At 40.4% G+C, this 15,811-nt stretch overlaps 1 protein-coding gene across 2 annotated transcripts in view; it reads right to left on the bottom strand.

Moving 5' to 3' along the window:
• The window catches only part of SLC35F5 (solute carrier family 35 member F5), a 43,951-nt gene extending 33,930 nt beyond the window's left edge, over positions 1–10,021 (bottom strand). The window contains exons 1-4 of one of the 2 annotated variants that reach the window (XR_003794043.1): positions 9,776–10,009; positions 8,885–8,975; positions 8,586–8,727; positions 246–389 (exon numbers count right to left, since the gene is read on the bottom strand). Coding sequence is in view for 1 of the 2 variants with exons in the window: in XM_029226092.1 (XP_029081925.1) it covers positions 246–389; positions 8,586–8,727; positions 8,885–8,975; positions 9,776–9,815 (417 nt within the window). In the remaining variant the exon portion in view is untranslated. Of the gene's footprint in view, positions 1–245; positions 390–8,585; positions 8,728–8,884; positions 8,976–9,775 lie in introns of both variants that reach the window. The other variant, XM_029226092.1, reaches the window with a different exon arrangement.
• Between the last annotated feature and the right edge of the window lie 5,790 nt (positions 10,022–15,811).

The following is a 15,811-nucleotide window of genomic DNA, read 5'->3' on the forward strand; positions in this document are numbered from 1 at the left end:
ACTCAGAGCGTGTCATGAGGTAAGGGAAAGAAAGTGATTATGTACCTCTGACTTCTCACAAAACATTCTGATGCCAAGCTGATTAGAAGAGTAAATTTAAAAGTATGGACAAAAGCAAGTTTTTCTTACATCATGCTATCTTCACTCATTTAAAGAACAAGTTAAAATCTGACTGTTTTTCAAAAAACTAATAGTTTGAAAAAATTTACCCCCACTCCAACAAACACTTAAAATTTTAAACTTACAAAAGCAGCATGCTTTCCTCGAAATCCTCGTGTACACTGTTGTCTCCATGGCTTCCAAATTATAAAGCCCAAAAGGTACAGAACAAACATAGATGTTTTTGCAAAGGTACTGAAGAATGGTTTGTTGTACTGAGTAAAAACATACTGTGGAGGAAAAAGTTACAGAAACTATGAGACAAACCTTATTACTCATTTCCAATAAAATACAGTTATTACATGATTTTTAACTCTAGAAGTTCATTTGGAAGGGAAAGATCAAAAGGGATTAAAAAAATATTTTGAATTCATTTCTGAATATTGTATTTGCCTTGCATACAAAGGATAATATTTCCAAAACAAAGCAGCAACAACTTGCAAAACAACTTTTGTTCAATATTCACTGAAAACCTACTATGCAACAGTATCTATACTAGCAGCTAAGGAAAAATAAGACAGGATTTCCTGAGAGGAGATCTATAGATACAGATACAGATATACAGACATAGATATAGATATGAAGAATACACAGTGTAATGTGCTAATACCATGATAGGGGGATACAGGGTACCATGGCAGTACCAAAGAAAGATGGACCAGTTTGAACGTTACAGAAGTTTCCCAAAAGAAGCTATTCTTGATCTGTACCTGAAGGCCCAAACAGAGGAAATAGCATAAAGGGAGGCAATGAAACAGTATGGGGTATGAAGAAAACTGCATGAAGTTTAATGTTATTAGGAAGTTATACAACAACCTGTAATCATTGTTTTTTTGTTTGATTTTTTAAAATTGAACTATAGTTGATTTACAGTGTTGTGTTACTTTCAGGTGTACAGCCAAGTGATTCAGTTTTTTATGTACATATATATATATTCTTTTTCAGATTCTTTTCCATTATAAGTTATTACAAAATATTGAATATAGTTCCCTGTGCTATACAGTAGATCCTTGTAATCCTCATTTAAATTGAAAATATCAGAATGAACTCATAATTTTTGTTTCCAAAAAAACGCAAAAAACCTAGTTATGTGCATTGAAAAGGCCTAGAAAAAAATGATAACCCAGAGAGGGCAGACAGCAGAAGGAAGAAGAACTACAATTCTGCAGCCTTTGGAAGGAAAACTACATTCACAGAAAGACAGACAAAATGGAAAGGCAGAGAACTTTGTACCAGATGAAGGAGCAAGATAAAATCCCACAAAAACAACTAAATGATGTGGAAATAGGCAACCTTCCAGAAAAAGAATTCAGAATAATGACAGTGGAGATGATCCAGGACCTCGGAAAAAGAATGGAGGCAAAGATCGAGAAGATGCAAGAAATGTTTAACAAAGACCTAAGAGAATTAAAGAACAAACAGAGATGAACAATACAATAACTGAAATGAAAACTGCACTAGAAGGAATCGATAGCAGAATAAATGAGGCAGAAGAACGTATAAGTGACCTGGAAGACAGAATGGTGGAATTCACTGCTGTGGAACAGAATAAAGAGAAAAGAATAAAAAGAAATGAAGACAGCCTTAAGAGACCTCTGGGACAACATTAAACGCAACAACATTCGCATTATAGGGGTTCCCAGAAGGAGAAGAGAGAAAGGACCCAAGAAAATATTTGAAGAGATTATAGTCGAAAACTTCCCTAACATGGGAAAGGAAATAGAAGCCAGAAGGGAGTGGCATGATACACTTAAACTAATGAAAGGGAAGAACCTACAACCAAGATTACTCCACCCTGCAAGGATCTCATTCAGATTTGACGGAGAGATCAAAAGCTTTACAGACAAGCAAAAGCTAAGAGATTTCAGCACCACGAAACCAGCTCTATAACAAGTGCTAAAGGAACTTCTCTAAGTAGGAAACACAAAAGAAGAAAAGGAACTACAAAAACAAACCCAAAACAATTAAGAAAATGGTCATAGGAACATACATATCGATAATTACCTTAAACGTGAATGGATTAAATGCTCCAACAAAAAGACACAGGCTTGCTGAATGGATACAAAAACAAGACCCATATATATGCTGTCTACGAGAGACCCACTTCAGACCTAGGGACACATACATACTGAAAGTGAGGGGATGGAAAAAGATATTCCATGTAAATGGAAATCAAAAGAAAGCTGGAGTAGCAATACTCATATCAGATAAAATAGACTTTAAAATAAAGAATGTTACAAGAGATAAGGAAGGAAGTACATAATGATCAAGGGATCAATCCAAGAAAAAGATATAACAATTATAGATACATATGCACCCAACAAAGGAGCAACACAATACATAAGGGAACTGCTAACAGCTATAAAAGAGGAACTTGGGCTTCCCTAGTGGCGCAGTGGTTGAGAGTCAACCTGCCGATGCAGGGGACATGGGTTCACGCCCTGGTCCGGGAAGATCCCACATGCCACGGAGTGGCTGGGCCCATAAGCCATGGCCGCTGAGCCTGCGCGTCCGGAGCCTATGCTCCGCAACAGGAGAGGCCACCACAGTGAGAGGCCCGTGTACAGCAAAAAAAAACAAAAAAAACAAAAAAAAAAACAAAAAAAACTTCTAACAAACAAAAGCCCAGGACCAGATGGCATCACAGGTGATTTCTATCAAACATTTAAAGAAGAGCTAACACCCATCCTTCTCAAACACTTCCAAAAAATTGCAGAGGAAGGAACACTCCCAAACTCATTCTACGAGGCCACCATCACCCTGATACCAAAACCAGATACTACCAGAAAACAAAGATACCACAAAAAAAGAAAATTACAGACCAATATCACTGATGAATATAGATGCAAAAATCCTCAACAAAATACTAGCAAACAGAATCCAGACAGCAATCAGTGAAGAAAAAGAAATAAAAGGAATCCAAATTAGAAAAGAAGTAAAGCTGTCACTGTTTGCAGATGACATGATACTGTACATAGAGAATACTAAAGACTCTACCAAAAAATTACTAGAGCTAATCAATGAGTTTGGTAGAGTAGCAGGATACAAAATTAATGCACAGATCTCTTGCATTCCTATAAACTAATGATGAAAAATCTGAAAGAGGAATTAAGGAAACACTCCCATTTACCACTGCAACAAAAAGAATAAAATACCTAAGAATAAACCTACTTAAGACAACAAAAGACCTGTATGCAGAACAGAATAAGACACTGATGAAAGAAATTAAAGATGATACAAACAGGTGGAGAGATATACCGTGTTCTTGGATTGGAAGAATCAACATTGTGAAAATGACTATACTACCCAAAGCAATCTACAGATTCAACGCAATCCCTATCAAACTAACAATGGCATTTTTCACAGAACTAGAACAAAAAATTTCACAATTTGTACGGAAACACAAAAGACCCCGGATAGCCAAAGCAATCTTGAGAAAGAAAAATGGAGCTGGAGGACTCAGACTCCCTGGCTTTAGACTATATTACAAAGCTACAGTAATTAAGACAGTATGGTACTGGCACAAAAACAGACATATAGATCAATGGAACAGGATAGAAAGCCCAGAGATAAACCCACGCACATATGGTCACCTTATTTTTGATAAGGAGGCAAGAATATACAATGAAGAAAAGACAGCCTCTTCAATAAGTGGTGCTGGGAAAACTGGACAGGTACATGTAAAAGAATGATATTAGAACACTCCCTACCACTATACACAAAAATAAACTCAAAATGGATTAAAGACCTAAATGTAAGGCCAGACACTATAAAACTCTTAGAGGAAAACATAGGCAGGACACTCCATGACATAAATCACAGCAAGATCCTTTTTGACCCACCTCCTAGAGAAATGGAAATAAAAACAAAAATAAAGAAATGGGACCTAATGAAACTTAAAAGCTTTTGCACAGCAAAGGGAACCATAAACAAGACAAAAAGACAGCCCTCAGAATGGGAGAAAATATTTGCAAATGGGAGAAAATATTTGCAAATGAAGCAACTAAGGATTAATCTCCAAAATTTACAAGCAGCTCATGCAGCTCAATATGAAAAAACAAACAACCCAATCCAAAAATTAGCAGAAGACCTAAATAGACATTTCTCCAAAGAAGATATACAGACTGCCAACAAACACATGAAAGAATGCTCAACATCACTAATCATTAGAGAAATGCAAATCAAAACTACAATGAGGTATCACCTCACACCAGTCAGAATGGCCATCATCAAAAAATCTACAAACAATAAATGCTGGAGAGGGTGTGGAGAAAAGGGAACCCTTCTGCACTGTTGGTGGGAATGTAAATTGATACAGCCACTATGGAGAACAGTACGGAGGTTCCTTAAAAAACTAAAAGTAGAACTACCATACGGCCCAGCAATCCCACTACTGGGCATATACCCAGAGAAAACCATAATTCAATAAGAGTCATGTACCACAATGTTCACTGCAGCTCTATTTACAATAGCCAGGACATGGAAGCAACCCAAGTGTCCATCGACATATGAATGGATAAAGAAGATGTGGCACACATATACGATGGAATATTACTCAGCCATAAAAAGAAACGAAATTGGGTCATTGGTAGAGAGGTGGATGGATCTAGAGAATGTCATACAGAGTGAAGTAAGTCAGAAAGAGAAAAACAAATACCCTATGCTAACACATGTATGTGGAACCTAGAAAAATGGTACAGATGAACCGGTTTGCAGGGCAGAAATAGAGACACAGATGTAGAGAACAAACATATGGACACCAAGTGGGGAAAGTGGCGGGTGGTGGTGGTGGTGGTGTGATGAATTGGGAGATTGGGATTGACATGTATACACTGATGTGTATAAAATAGATAACTAATAAGAACGTGCTGTATAAAAAAAATAAATAAAATTAAAAAAAAAAAAAAAAAAAAGGATAGCCCAGAAGGAATGAGCACCTCTAGAATCCAGGTGATGATCTGTACCATCTTGCACACAAAAAAAAACACAGGCCTTTGAAGAAACGGTTAAATCCAAGTATGGGACAGGAATGTATGAGATGAGTCTGGGGCATCTTGTGCCAGAAGGCAAACAGGATGTTAAAGATTAATGGGGTAATATTGAAAGGACACTGGAGAGAATTTAAAGGGGCTCCCACTGGCCACAGATAGGGCAGTTTAAGTATCTAAAGGGATAATAACTGGGCTTCCCTGGTGGCGCAGTGGTTGAGAGTCCGCCTGCCAATGCAGGGGACACGGGTTCGTGCCCCGGTCCGGGAAGATCCCACATGCTGCGGAGCAGCTGGGCCCGTGAGCCATGGCCATTGAGCCTGCGCGTCCGGAGCCTGTGCTCCGCAACGGGAGAGGCCACAGCAGTGAGAGGCCCGTGTACTGCAAAAAAAAAAAAAAAAAAAAAGGATAATAACCACAATTGCTTAAAACACATCAAATATACAAAAATCCATAAATGTATAATGATATACAAAAAATCCTCAATGGTTACTTCCGGAAGTTGCTAGGCAACATTAGTTTAAAATGAATAAAGGGGAAAAAAATGAATAAAGGGAAAGAATCAAGATTTATCCAACCTTTCCTATATGACCCGTGTATCAGGATAACCAAAGAGTAGTTGTGGAAAAGTTCTCCTTAAAGAATTCTAGCTAATATAAGCAGAAGGAACGACCCTTAGAAAAATCACCATTTTACAACCCTAGTGAAATACTCTATCTGGGCAATAATTATATGGATATTCAACCACTACCTAAAGATTGATGAGGAACTTACAGTGCTCAAATTGGCATCATCCAAAGTAAGACTTGCAGACATTATGGGCCTCATGTTGTGATGTCCAAGGAAGTACCCAATACCACCAAGGCATTTTTTCCTAAAAACTGAACCTAAATCAAATCAAGACTTTACATCTACCATTTTACAAGAAATAAGAGACAAAGGAGCAAGCTAAATGACATCTCAAGGAGGTAATTAGCCAAATCCAGAACGTGTGTCCTGTGGACTTAATGTTTGTATCCCCTTAGGTGAAAATCTTAACCCCCAATGTGATGGTGTGAGGAAGCAGGAGCCTGTGGGATGTGATTAGGTCACGAGGCTAAGTCATGAATGAGATTAGTTCCATATAAAAGAGACTCCCGAGAGCTCTCCTGCCCCTTATGCTTTGTGAGGACACAGTGAGAAGACTGCCATCTAAGAACCAGGAAGCGATTCACAACAGACATCAAAATTCCTGGCGCCTTGATCTTGGGTTTTTCAGTCTCCAGAACTGTAAGAAATGTTGTTTGAACCACCCTGTCTACGGTAGTCTGTTACGGTAGCAGCCCAAATGGACTACGACAGTGTGATATATTCTACAGGAAGAATGATCCAATTTCTCCAACAAATCAAATAAAAAAAAAAGAAAGGGAGGGAATACAGTTAAGGACTAAAAGTGACTTAAAAGTTCTAACAAATGTAATGTGTGATCTTTGACTAGATCCTAACCTAAAAAGATGTCCTCGACAATCAGGGAAATTTGAATATCAGATGATTTTAATGAATTATAATCGATTTTGTGAGATATATTAATGGCATGGTAATTATATTTACAAAATTAGAAGTCCTTTTGGATGAATATGAAAGAATTTATAGGTGAAATGACAGGTAGCTAGAATTTGCTTTAAACACTGGAAGAAAAAATGTTTGGGAAGGGGTTGATAAGACTGACAAAATTTGGGGCTTCCCTGGTGGCACAGTGGTTAAGAATCCGCCTGCCAAGCCAGGGGACACGAGTTCGAGCCCTGGTCTGGGAAGATCCCACATGCCGCGGAGCAGCTAAGCCCGTGCACCGCAACTACTGAGCCTGTGCTCCAGAGCCCACGAGCCACAACTACTGAGCCCGCGAGCCACAACTACTGAATCCTGCGTGCCTAGAGCCCGTGCTCCGCAACAAGAGAAGCCACTGCAATGAGAAGCCCGCGCACCACAACAAAGAGTAGCCCCCGCTCACAGCAACTAGAGAAAAGCCCGCGTGCAGCAACAAAGACCCAACACAGGCAAAAATAAATAAATAGAATAAATAAATCTATTAAAAAAACTATTGGCAAAATTTGATAACTGTTAAAGGTAAGTGATGGGTATGTGAAGATCCATTACACCATTCTCTCTACTTTGTATATGTCAGAAAATTTCCACAATAAGAAGACTGATTTTCAATTTTGAAATACATAGTATATCTTAAGTTTGAAGAGCATATGTGGCTGAGGAATTAGACACATTACATATGCTCCTGGATAACCAAATTATAAAATATCCTCTTATCAACAGGTTTTACTTTTTGCAAAAATAGGGACAAGTTTGATGTTGGGTTTTTTGTTTTTTCTTTGCTTAGATATGGATTGTTAAATTATAATTTAATCAGGTGCTCTTTTGTCCTAAATTTTATTACATGATAAATAAAAACCAAACTATTTATTTAAAACTAAAATAAAATTTTAAAGATAGGCTTATTTCCCTGTCAACATTAAGGAGGGTTCTTTGTAGTTAAACTACAGAGTGTTAATCTAAAAACTAAAAAGGCTGTGGAAAAGTGAAAAATAAATGGCCTATTGTATTCCAGAGCCTAAGTCCAAAAAGGCTAAACATTTATTCATTCATCGGATACAATGTCAATGTCAACTATTTACTTAGCTACCATGTGAGATGACCAGCAGTATCACACTGCTTCTTTTGAGATTTAAGCTCATTTTATAAATGCTAGTCTTCCTTTTGCCTTAAGATAGCAACATGTAAGTTGAAATGCAGTAACTTCTGAAAATAGGTTTTTACAGAGATCATTAGCCAAACAGAATAAAGTACCTGTACAAGTTGAAAGAAAAACTAGCTTGTGAACTCAAAATACCACATTACTACCGACAGGTCGTCAATAAAAACAACATAAAATTTAACTAAAGGCAATCACTGTATACATATACTTCATAATAATGTTTGAATCGGCAAACATATAAATGTCCATGCACGCATGTATGTGTACGATAGTGCCCTGTACATGAAAACTCAGATCACTTTCACTCATCTGTCCTAAAGCATTCTCACTTTCTACTAAATGGTGACAAATGGATTCGCATCCTAGATGGCTGTTCCACTAGAAGATAGTATTTCAAAAGAAAGAAATTAATTTAGGAAAAAAACAACAGAAACACCCACAAATATTAAGAAAATGTACCTCATTTTCTAAATAACCTCCCTAAAAGATATAAGAAAACTGTATGAAGCAACAAAAAGAGTATCCTTTCAGTTTCAACTTGAATTGATACTAATTCATTATCAAAGAAAAGATAAATAATTCAACAATCTTCAAAATACTGCTTTAAGATGAGAGATAGTAATGACGAGAGATACTATAACAATAATAATATTTCTATAACGCAACATCATTCCTAGACAAGAATTACATACCGAAGTAAGTTCTGAGGATGCGACCCATATCACATCAACAAGTAGGAGAATAGCAATCCCAAGAGCCATTCGCCTGCGCTGAGTGAAGCCACTGCTCTGGGAATTCATTCGGTTCATGATAAATACACACACCATTTGCAGTCTGTTTCGTGAAAATACAGATCACATTAGAGGAGATATTTTTTAAATAACCATAAAAAATGAGAAAATTAGTATAACAGAAATATCTTACACTTGTTAAGCTAACATTCAGGTTGAAAGTCATACAGGTAAAAAAAAAAAAAAGGTGTGTAATTTACCTTATTTTAAAGGCCTTTCTGAGGTCTTCAAGAGCAGCGCCTGAAAACTGGTCAGATCTGAGTCTAAACGGAGGTGAAAAACTCAGCGCACCTAAAAACCACCACAAAACAATGCTTATGTAAACATCAACCACTCAACATAAGATTCCTAAGCTCTTTTTCACTCTTCACCTTCCAAATGAAAGCAAATGAATTAATATCAAAGTGTGTAAAATATAACTGACACTTTCCTCTAGACTTCCATGTTATCCGTTGTGTATTTCTAATTATACTCAGAAAAGAACATGGTACAGGGAAAAAAAAAAAAAAAAGCAGTATTCAACAAACGGCATATTTAAGAATAGTTAGCTACTGAAAACTAGCTTCTCCGAGTTTCATAAATACAGAACTGCATTCGCCTCCCGTGCCTCTCTCCGGAGGTACCCACTCCCGGGACAGCGTCTAGACACGCGCCTGTTCCTAAGTGTCTTTTCCGTCCCCGATCTCGAGCGGAGTTGGGTGATGTGAGAGGAAGGGATTTGTTGTGAGTCTCGACGGCACGTTTCCAAGCACCTCACGTGGTAAAGGGAAAGGATCCTCCAGGCTTCCCCACCCACCCCTGTCCACTTATTTTAGCTCTAAATAGTCATTCACGAGATGGGTGGGGAAACAGCTGTTAAAGGGAATCTTCCTTTTTCGGAGGAAAAAAAAAAAAGTTAAGCCGGTGACGCCTCCCCTGGGTAGGCGAGTAAAGCCCTGAAGCGGCGGCGCCCAGGCAGCTTCCCCAGACACCGTTGCCGTTTAGGTCAAAGCACGTCGGCTGCTACCAAAGGCTGGAGGTGGGGCTGTTGGTGGACCCTCGATCCCGGCTTCGGTGCCGGGTGATTTCGCGGGCCTCCCGTGCCTACCTACCTGGCCTTCTTGCCCCGCGATGGTGTCGTGGCGGCACCATGAGCGGACACGGCCCGGACCCGCCGCCGCCCAGGGCCACGGCCGCGGCCTCGGACTCACAGGGCTGTCGCGGCGCCTGACATTGCGCTGCGCTGGAGGCCCAGCCCCTGAAGCCGCGGTGCCCCTCGGGGCTAGGCTGCCGACGCCACCCGGCTCCACTCGGCCCGTGAGGGCGGGGAGCGGGTGAGAGCGAGGAACCGCGCAGGCAGCGATGGCCGCGGAGGCCTGGAGCTGGATCCAGGCCCCGCCCTGGGCCCGCCCCCGGCCCCGCCCCCGGGCCCGGCCAGCCAGCCTGGCCTGCGGCCCTGCCCCACGGCCTGAGGGCGGTGGCGCGCGGGTTACGTCACGGAAGCGCAAAGGCGGCCGCGGGAGGGTCCGCCCCTAGGGTGGTTTGGCGGCGCTGGGCACCGAGCGCGGAGGAGGTGCGGCTGGGGCGGCAGGGAGGAGCGGAGGTGGGAAGAAGGGAAGTGGGGCGCGGTGGAAGGAGAAGAGGGAAGCGGGCGTGGGTGGCTGGGTTGGAGCGAAGGTCAAGGGAGGTGGCCGAGCCTCCAGATGGCCCCGCACTAAAAGAAGAGATAGCAACTCCAGGCAACTCTCGATATTCCTTTCTCGAGAAGAGGCCGGAAAAGCAAAATAGCTTGGGAGAACTTTTGCTTTCTGGAAACTTTTTGTATGTAAAGTAGATCCCAGCTCTGGGAATTAGAAGTTGTGTCCCTAGGGCAAGCTACTTCACCTCCCTGACCCTCAGTTTCCTCATCTGAAAACTGGGCATAATAATAGTACCAGCCTCATCTGTTAATTTGTACATATGCCAGGATTACATGAGCGTACAAATGTGAAGGGCTTAGATAATTCATGGCAGGTAGAACACAAATGTTAATAATTATGACATTGTACAGACTTTTTCTTAATCATCTTCAGCATCCCATAAGATAAATGGCTTGCCAGCGTGCTGGTTTGCATTTAGAAAACAAAAACAATACTACGAGGTTCTGTATGGAGTTGTCTACCACCAGCGCATTTGTAACATCTTTATGAGATGGTGTGAAGAAATGAAATTTTCTTACTTCTATAGTCAAATGTAGTGCATTTCTTACCTTTTTAATCTCTCGTCTTATTGAAATTGAATGTATTGAATTTTTTCAGTTGACTAATAAAACAATACCAATGGACATTTTTTGTGTTAATCTAGTCAATTTCTAATAAATTATCAGCATCAAGCTCCTCTAATAAATTATTCAGAAACGTACCATGCAGAATAGAAAAACCTTAACCATTTACTTAAAATTACTACTTAGGGGAAATTTGTTTGCATACATTAATTAATCAAATTATTTCAGTACCTGCTTTATCCTTTCTTTAGGGTGTCAGGCTCATAATATGGTTAAGACGTTTTAAGCTACATTTCTGATACACAGACTGAAAAAAAACAGTAGCGTTATGAATACCTCCCAGGATCTAAGAGTCAGGAAAATCAGGTTCTAATTCTTAATCTGACCACAATTTATTGTGTAATCTTGAGGACTATTATTCTCTCTACCTCAGTTCTCCATCTATAAATATGCTGATACTCTTATCTGTTTCTTAAATAAATAATGCAAATGTAAGTACTTTGTAAATGTATATAAATTACCATTATTACCACTTATTTCCAGAGCATCTGCTAAAGGACGGTGCCTCTAATCCTAGGTTAATCCTCCCTTAACATTTTTTTCCCAGCACACTCTGAGGGAAATTCCACTGGACTACTCTGAGTCAACAGGCCCTGGTGTGGTTTCTGTGCTGTGGCATCCTGACCTCAGGCATTTCTTTCTTTTGTCCCCATATGTCTTGTCCAAGGCCAAGTCCTCAGAAACTTCAAAGTCTTAGAAAGCTGCTTTCTGATATGTTTAACTCATCTCTGTGTGATTAAGTCTTAAAAGCAGGTGTCTTTACATTTCCCTTCCTACCAAATCCCAGCTGTCTACATTTTTAAATATAAATTACACAAGAGCAAGGATTTTTGCCTATATGGTCCTCCACTATCTCCTCAGCACCTAGAATAGTGCCTAACACAGAACTGCAGTCAATATTTGTTGAATGAGCTTGAACATCCTGCTGTCTCTTGACCTTTTGAAGCCAATTTTCTTCCTCATATATTCATTTCTGTTGGTAATACTATTTTCGTAGTCTCACAGGCTTAAAAAGATTGATCTTTCATTTTTATTAATTTCCTTTTTACTCTTCAAAGTCGATCACTCTTCAAGTCCTTTTGAAATCTCTCAATAGTAGACCCTTAAGATTCATCAGTTAAGTCTTAAAAAAAAAAATCCCCCGAAATACAGAGAATATAATTTCTTCAGTAAGTACCTATGTTACAATATGAATATGAAAGCAAAGTTGTATGTGAGTGTACAGGGCAGTCACTAGTTAACTAACTCCTGTACACCAGTATCAAAGATTACATTTTAAATTCAAGCCTCAGTAAAGTTACAAATGGCTATGTCATGAGCCTTTGGAGCCCCCAGTTAATAGTTGAAACCACTTATAATAGTTCTGTGAATTCCAAGTGCGGAAATAAATAACACTCAAAGGAGAACAAGCAAAAGATATTTATTCAGAGCTTGTGATAGGAAGGCAGGCAGCTCCCATCACTTGTATTTGGCAAAGACTCAAAGACAGGCAGGGAAGTGTAAAAGCTTTACAGTAGAAAATGGGAACTGCTTCAGGATGCCCTCATTGTTGGCATGGGGAAACGAGAAAGCCTAACCAGAAGCAAGGCATCCTATGTGGTTGGTCAGGGGTGCGTACCTGCCTTTCTCTGGTTGGTCCTAAGTTGGAAACAGGGCAAAAACTTAGGAAGCTGGCAGTTACTGATCAAGTCCTGGCCAACAGTCTACTCTTGTAGCTTGTATGTTATCATCATATTCTCTTTAGTACCTACCAGAATGCTGGGTACACAAGCTCAATAAATAATTGATTTGATTTGTATCTAACACATGGTCTACTGGATTGAGGTTCACAATTTTTTTTTTTTTATTGTACACAAGAGACTGCTTTTGAATTTGAATTACTGCATTTTACGGGGTAAATAATATGCTGTAATGGAAGTCACTACCTTGGGAGATTCTGGGATATCTAAGGTCCTAAGGGTTTATTGTGTACACTCAAGTCCTAGACTTTAAAGGGTTTACAGGCAGGTTGGAGTAGCAAAATAGCAAGAGATCTGAGTTAAAGTTCCAAACATATATGGAATAGGCATCCCAGGACAGTGCTTGACTGCTGGCCACTCATTGCCATGCCCTTGAGGGTATTGGCCAGAGTTCGGCAGGCATGATCTCTTTAGATAAATATAAAGAAGGCTTTAGAAAACAGATGGATCTGAGCTTCATTTTAATGATGGGTAGAATTTTGATGGGGGCAGGGTAGAGGAATGATTTTTTTTCTAAGAGAGTAAAAGAGTATGAGTGTGGGGGAGGAAAAATTCTTTTTTCCTTTCATCCTCCTAGGTTCTCCAGCTGGGGTCCTATAAAATTAGACTGACAAAAGACAGATTAACAAGGGAACGACAAACGGTTTACTAACACATACAGGGCTTATCATTCGGGAAAAATCTCAAGGAAAAGTAACTCAAATGGGCGGTTAGAGCTTGGGCTAATGTAGTATCTTAACAAAACAATAATTTCTAGAGATGTGACAAAGGAAAAGAGTTTCAGACTTTCAGGTGCAGCAACCCATGAGAAGGTAAATACGTAGGGGCAGCTAATGGAATAAAGTTGGTTTGTGCAGGTCCACCTTGGCTTTCTGTCTTCTTCGTGGCCGTAAAACTTCCCAAGGAGAGGGGATTTAAGTATGGCAGTCCTTAATTTTTCAGAAGTTTCTGCTTTTAGTCAGCAAGGCTTCTTTCTGCATCTGTTGATCTCATTTGCCTCCAGCTCAAAATAATCCTTATGCCAAAGTGACAGTTTTGGGGGTGGCACATTCTGGTCTCTGACATGAGCAAGAAAGAAAGGTGTGTCCAGAGACAACTGGTAAAACACTTGACAGAACACAGCATATACGGAGGGAAGGAATGGGAATTAAGACAGATCAGGTGAATTCTGGGGAGGTTGCAGTGTGTTGTGGGAACTAGCTCAGGGAGTTTGGACTTATAATTTGTATGTGAGGAGAATCGAAGAGCTTTTAAATAAGAGAGAAACACTTTTAGTAAGGCAGAAATTATTAAGTGTCCACTTGATGGCTACCAGTGTGGTCGTATTGTTGGGGCACTATGTAAGACATGGCCCTCAAGAAAACCATGTTATGGACAAAACTGATTATCTAATTAAAGCAGGCATTTGCTAAGCTAGAAAGTACTGAATCTAAACGTACTTGGCTAGTATCCTTTTAGCACTATGTACCACGCTGGACGCCAAATCGATGCTCTTTTTGAAAATGGTCTCGCTGGAGTGTTACTTCATTTTATATCTTACCGGTGAAGGCATAATTGGTGAGGAACGAGATAAGAAAATAAGAGCCCCATTTAATTGATGCTGAGGAATTTAAAAGTGGTGCCGCCCGTGCCCACCCTGTGCTTTCAGCCAGCCCATCGGCCTTCTGCCAGCTGAGGGGGCCGTGCCAGCAGGTTACAGCATGGCAACGGGGAGCTCATTGACAGCCACATCCACTTCCCAACGTGCTCTTAACCTCCTCAGCTTCTCCCTTGTTCTCTCATCTACCATCTTGGTCTTGTGCTCTGCTCCTGATACTTGATACCTGACACCACGCGCCCAGTACAACCTTGGCCCTTTCCTCTCTTATCATTTGCACCAACACCTGCGTTCCCATCTGCTGCGAGGCAGTAAATGAACAACCCAGCCTGAGTCTCACAGTCCCTGGAACACTTCTATAGCCCATGTGGCCCATGAACAGCCCAGGTTACCTCAACTCCCAAATGAGAAAATTTGAAAAAAGCAAAACTGAGGCTATGATATATGTAACAGGTTGTTAGATGTGACTCTTTGTGTTATATTCTGCTTTGAGCAGAGGCCCCGAAACAGAATAAACAATAAGTAGCGAAGACAGTCATGTTCTAATGTAAGGGATTAGACTGTAAAGGGAGTGTCCTAACCCAGTTTTACTGTCAGCACACCACTCATATCCAGGCTGTATATGTAGACTAAGAATCCATGAGAAGAGTCTAAAGATGGGAAACTATGCATTTGTTTGAAGAGCGTTGTCACATTATCTGAATATTCCCATCAGCATCCCCCTAGGGATTCGGGATGTGTGCTTCTCCCCACCTCAGGACCAGCAAGGGAGGAAGTAGGCACTTCTAGAGAGTATTCAAAGGTCTTAGCGCATGTTCTCTTGAGTTTAAGGAACACAAGGGCTGGTGCCTGAGTCTGAGGGCAAGAAGATGCAACTAGGGCTTACTGGAGCCTTGCTGCTCTGTCTGCATGATAAGGAAAGAGCATTCTGATGGGAATGGCCTATATTTCCAGGAAGAAAAATGAAGATGAATTTCTCACGGGCTAGAAGTGGACCACATAGGAAGGAGCCATATTGGGTTTCTTAAGAGTGACTCTACCAACAAGGGCTGCCTCAAGGGATGCGATATCTCTAACAGAACTACTCAGGGGAAAATTGTAAGTGGTCAAAGAGACGAGACAGGCCCTTACTAAGGAAACTACAGGAAACATATGTCCCAGCAGAAGCATTCCATGAGAATGAATATCTGCATTTGGAATACACCATGCCGGTGGTGTTCTAGTAAAGGTTTAACAACCAGACCTCCAGGAAAAGAGTCCAGATTTGTAGCATTTCTGACTTCTACGGTAAGATTCCTTGGCTTCTGCTGCAGCCAACTTCGGGGTACCAACGTGACATCACTAAACATGGAAAAGATGCACAAGATACCACTGTAAAGTGCTTCCACCGTGCATATACAGTAGACATGAGTAAACTCAAGACAAGAACGTAGAAAACAGTAAAATGTAGTTAAGTAGTTAGAAGATAATGAGTGTTTGTTATCTTTGA

The sequence above is a fragment of the Monodon monoceros genome, unplaced genomic scaffold (assembly GCF_005190385.1).
Source record: "Monodon monoceros isolate NGI ecotype Baffin Bay Population unplaced genomic scaffold, NGI_Narwhal_1 Super_Scaffold_16, whole genome shotgun sequence".
Lineage (NCBI taxonomy): Eukaryota > Metazoa > Chordata > Mammalia > Artiodactyla > Monodontidae > Monodon > Monodon monoceros.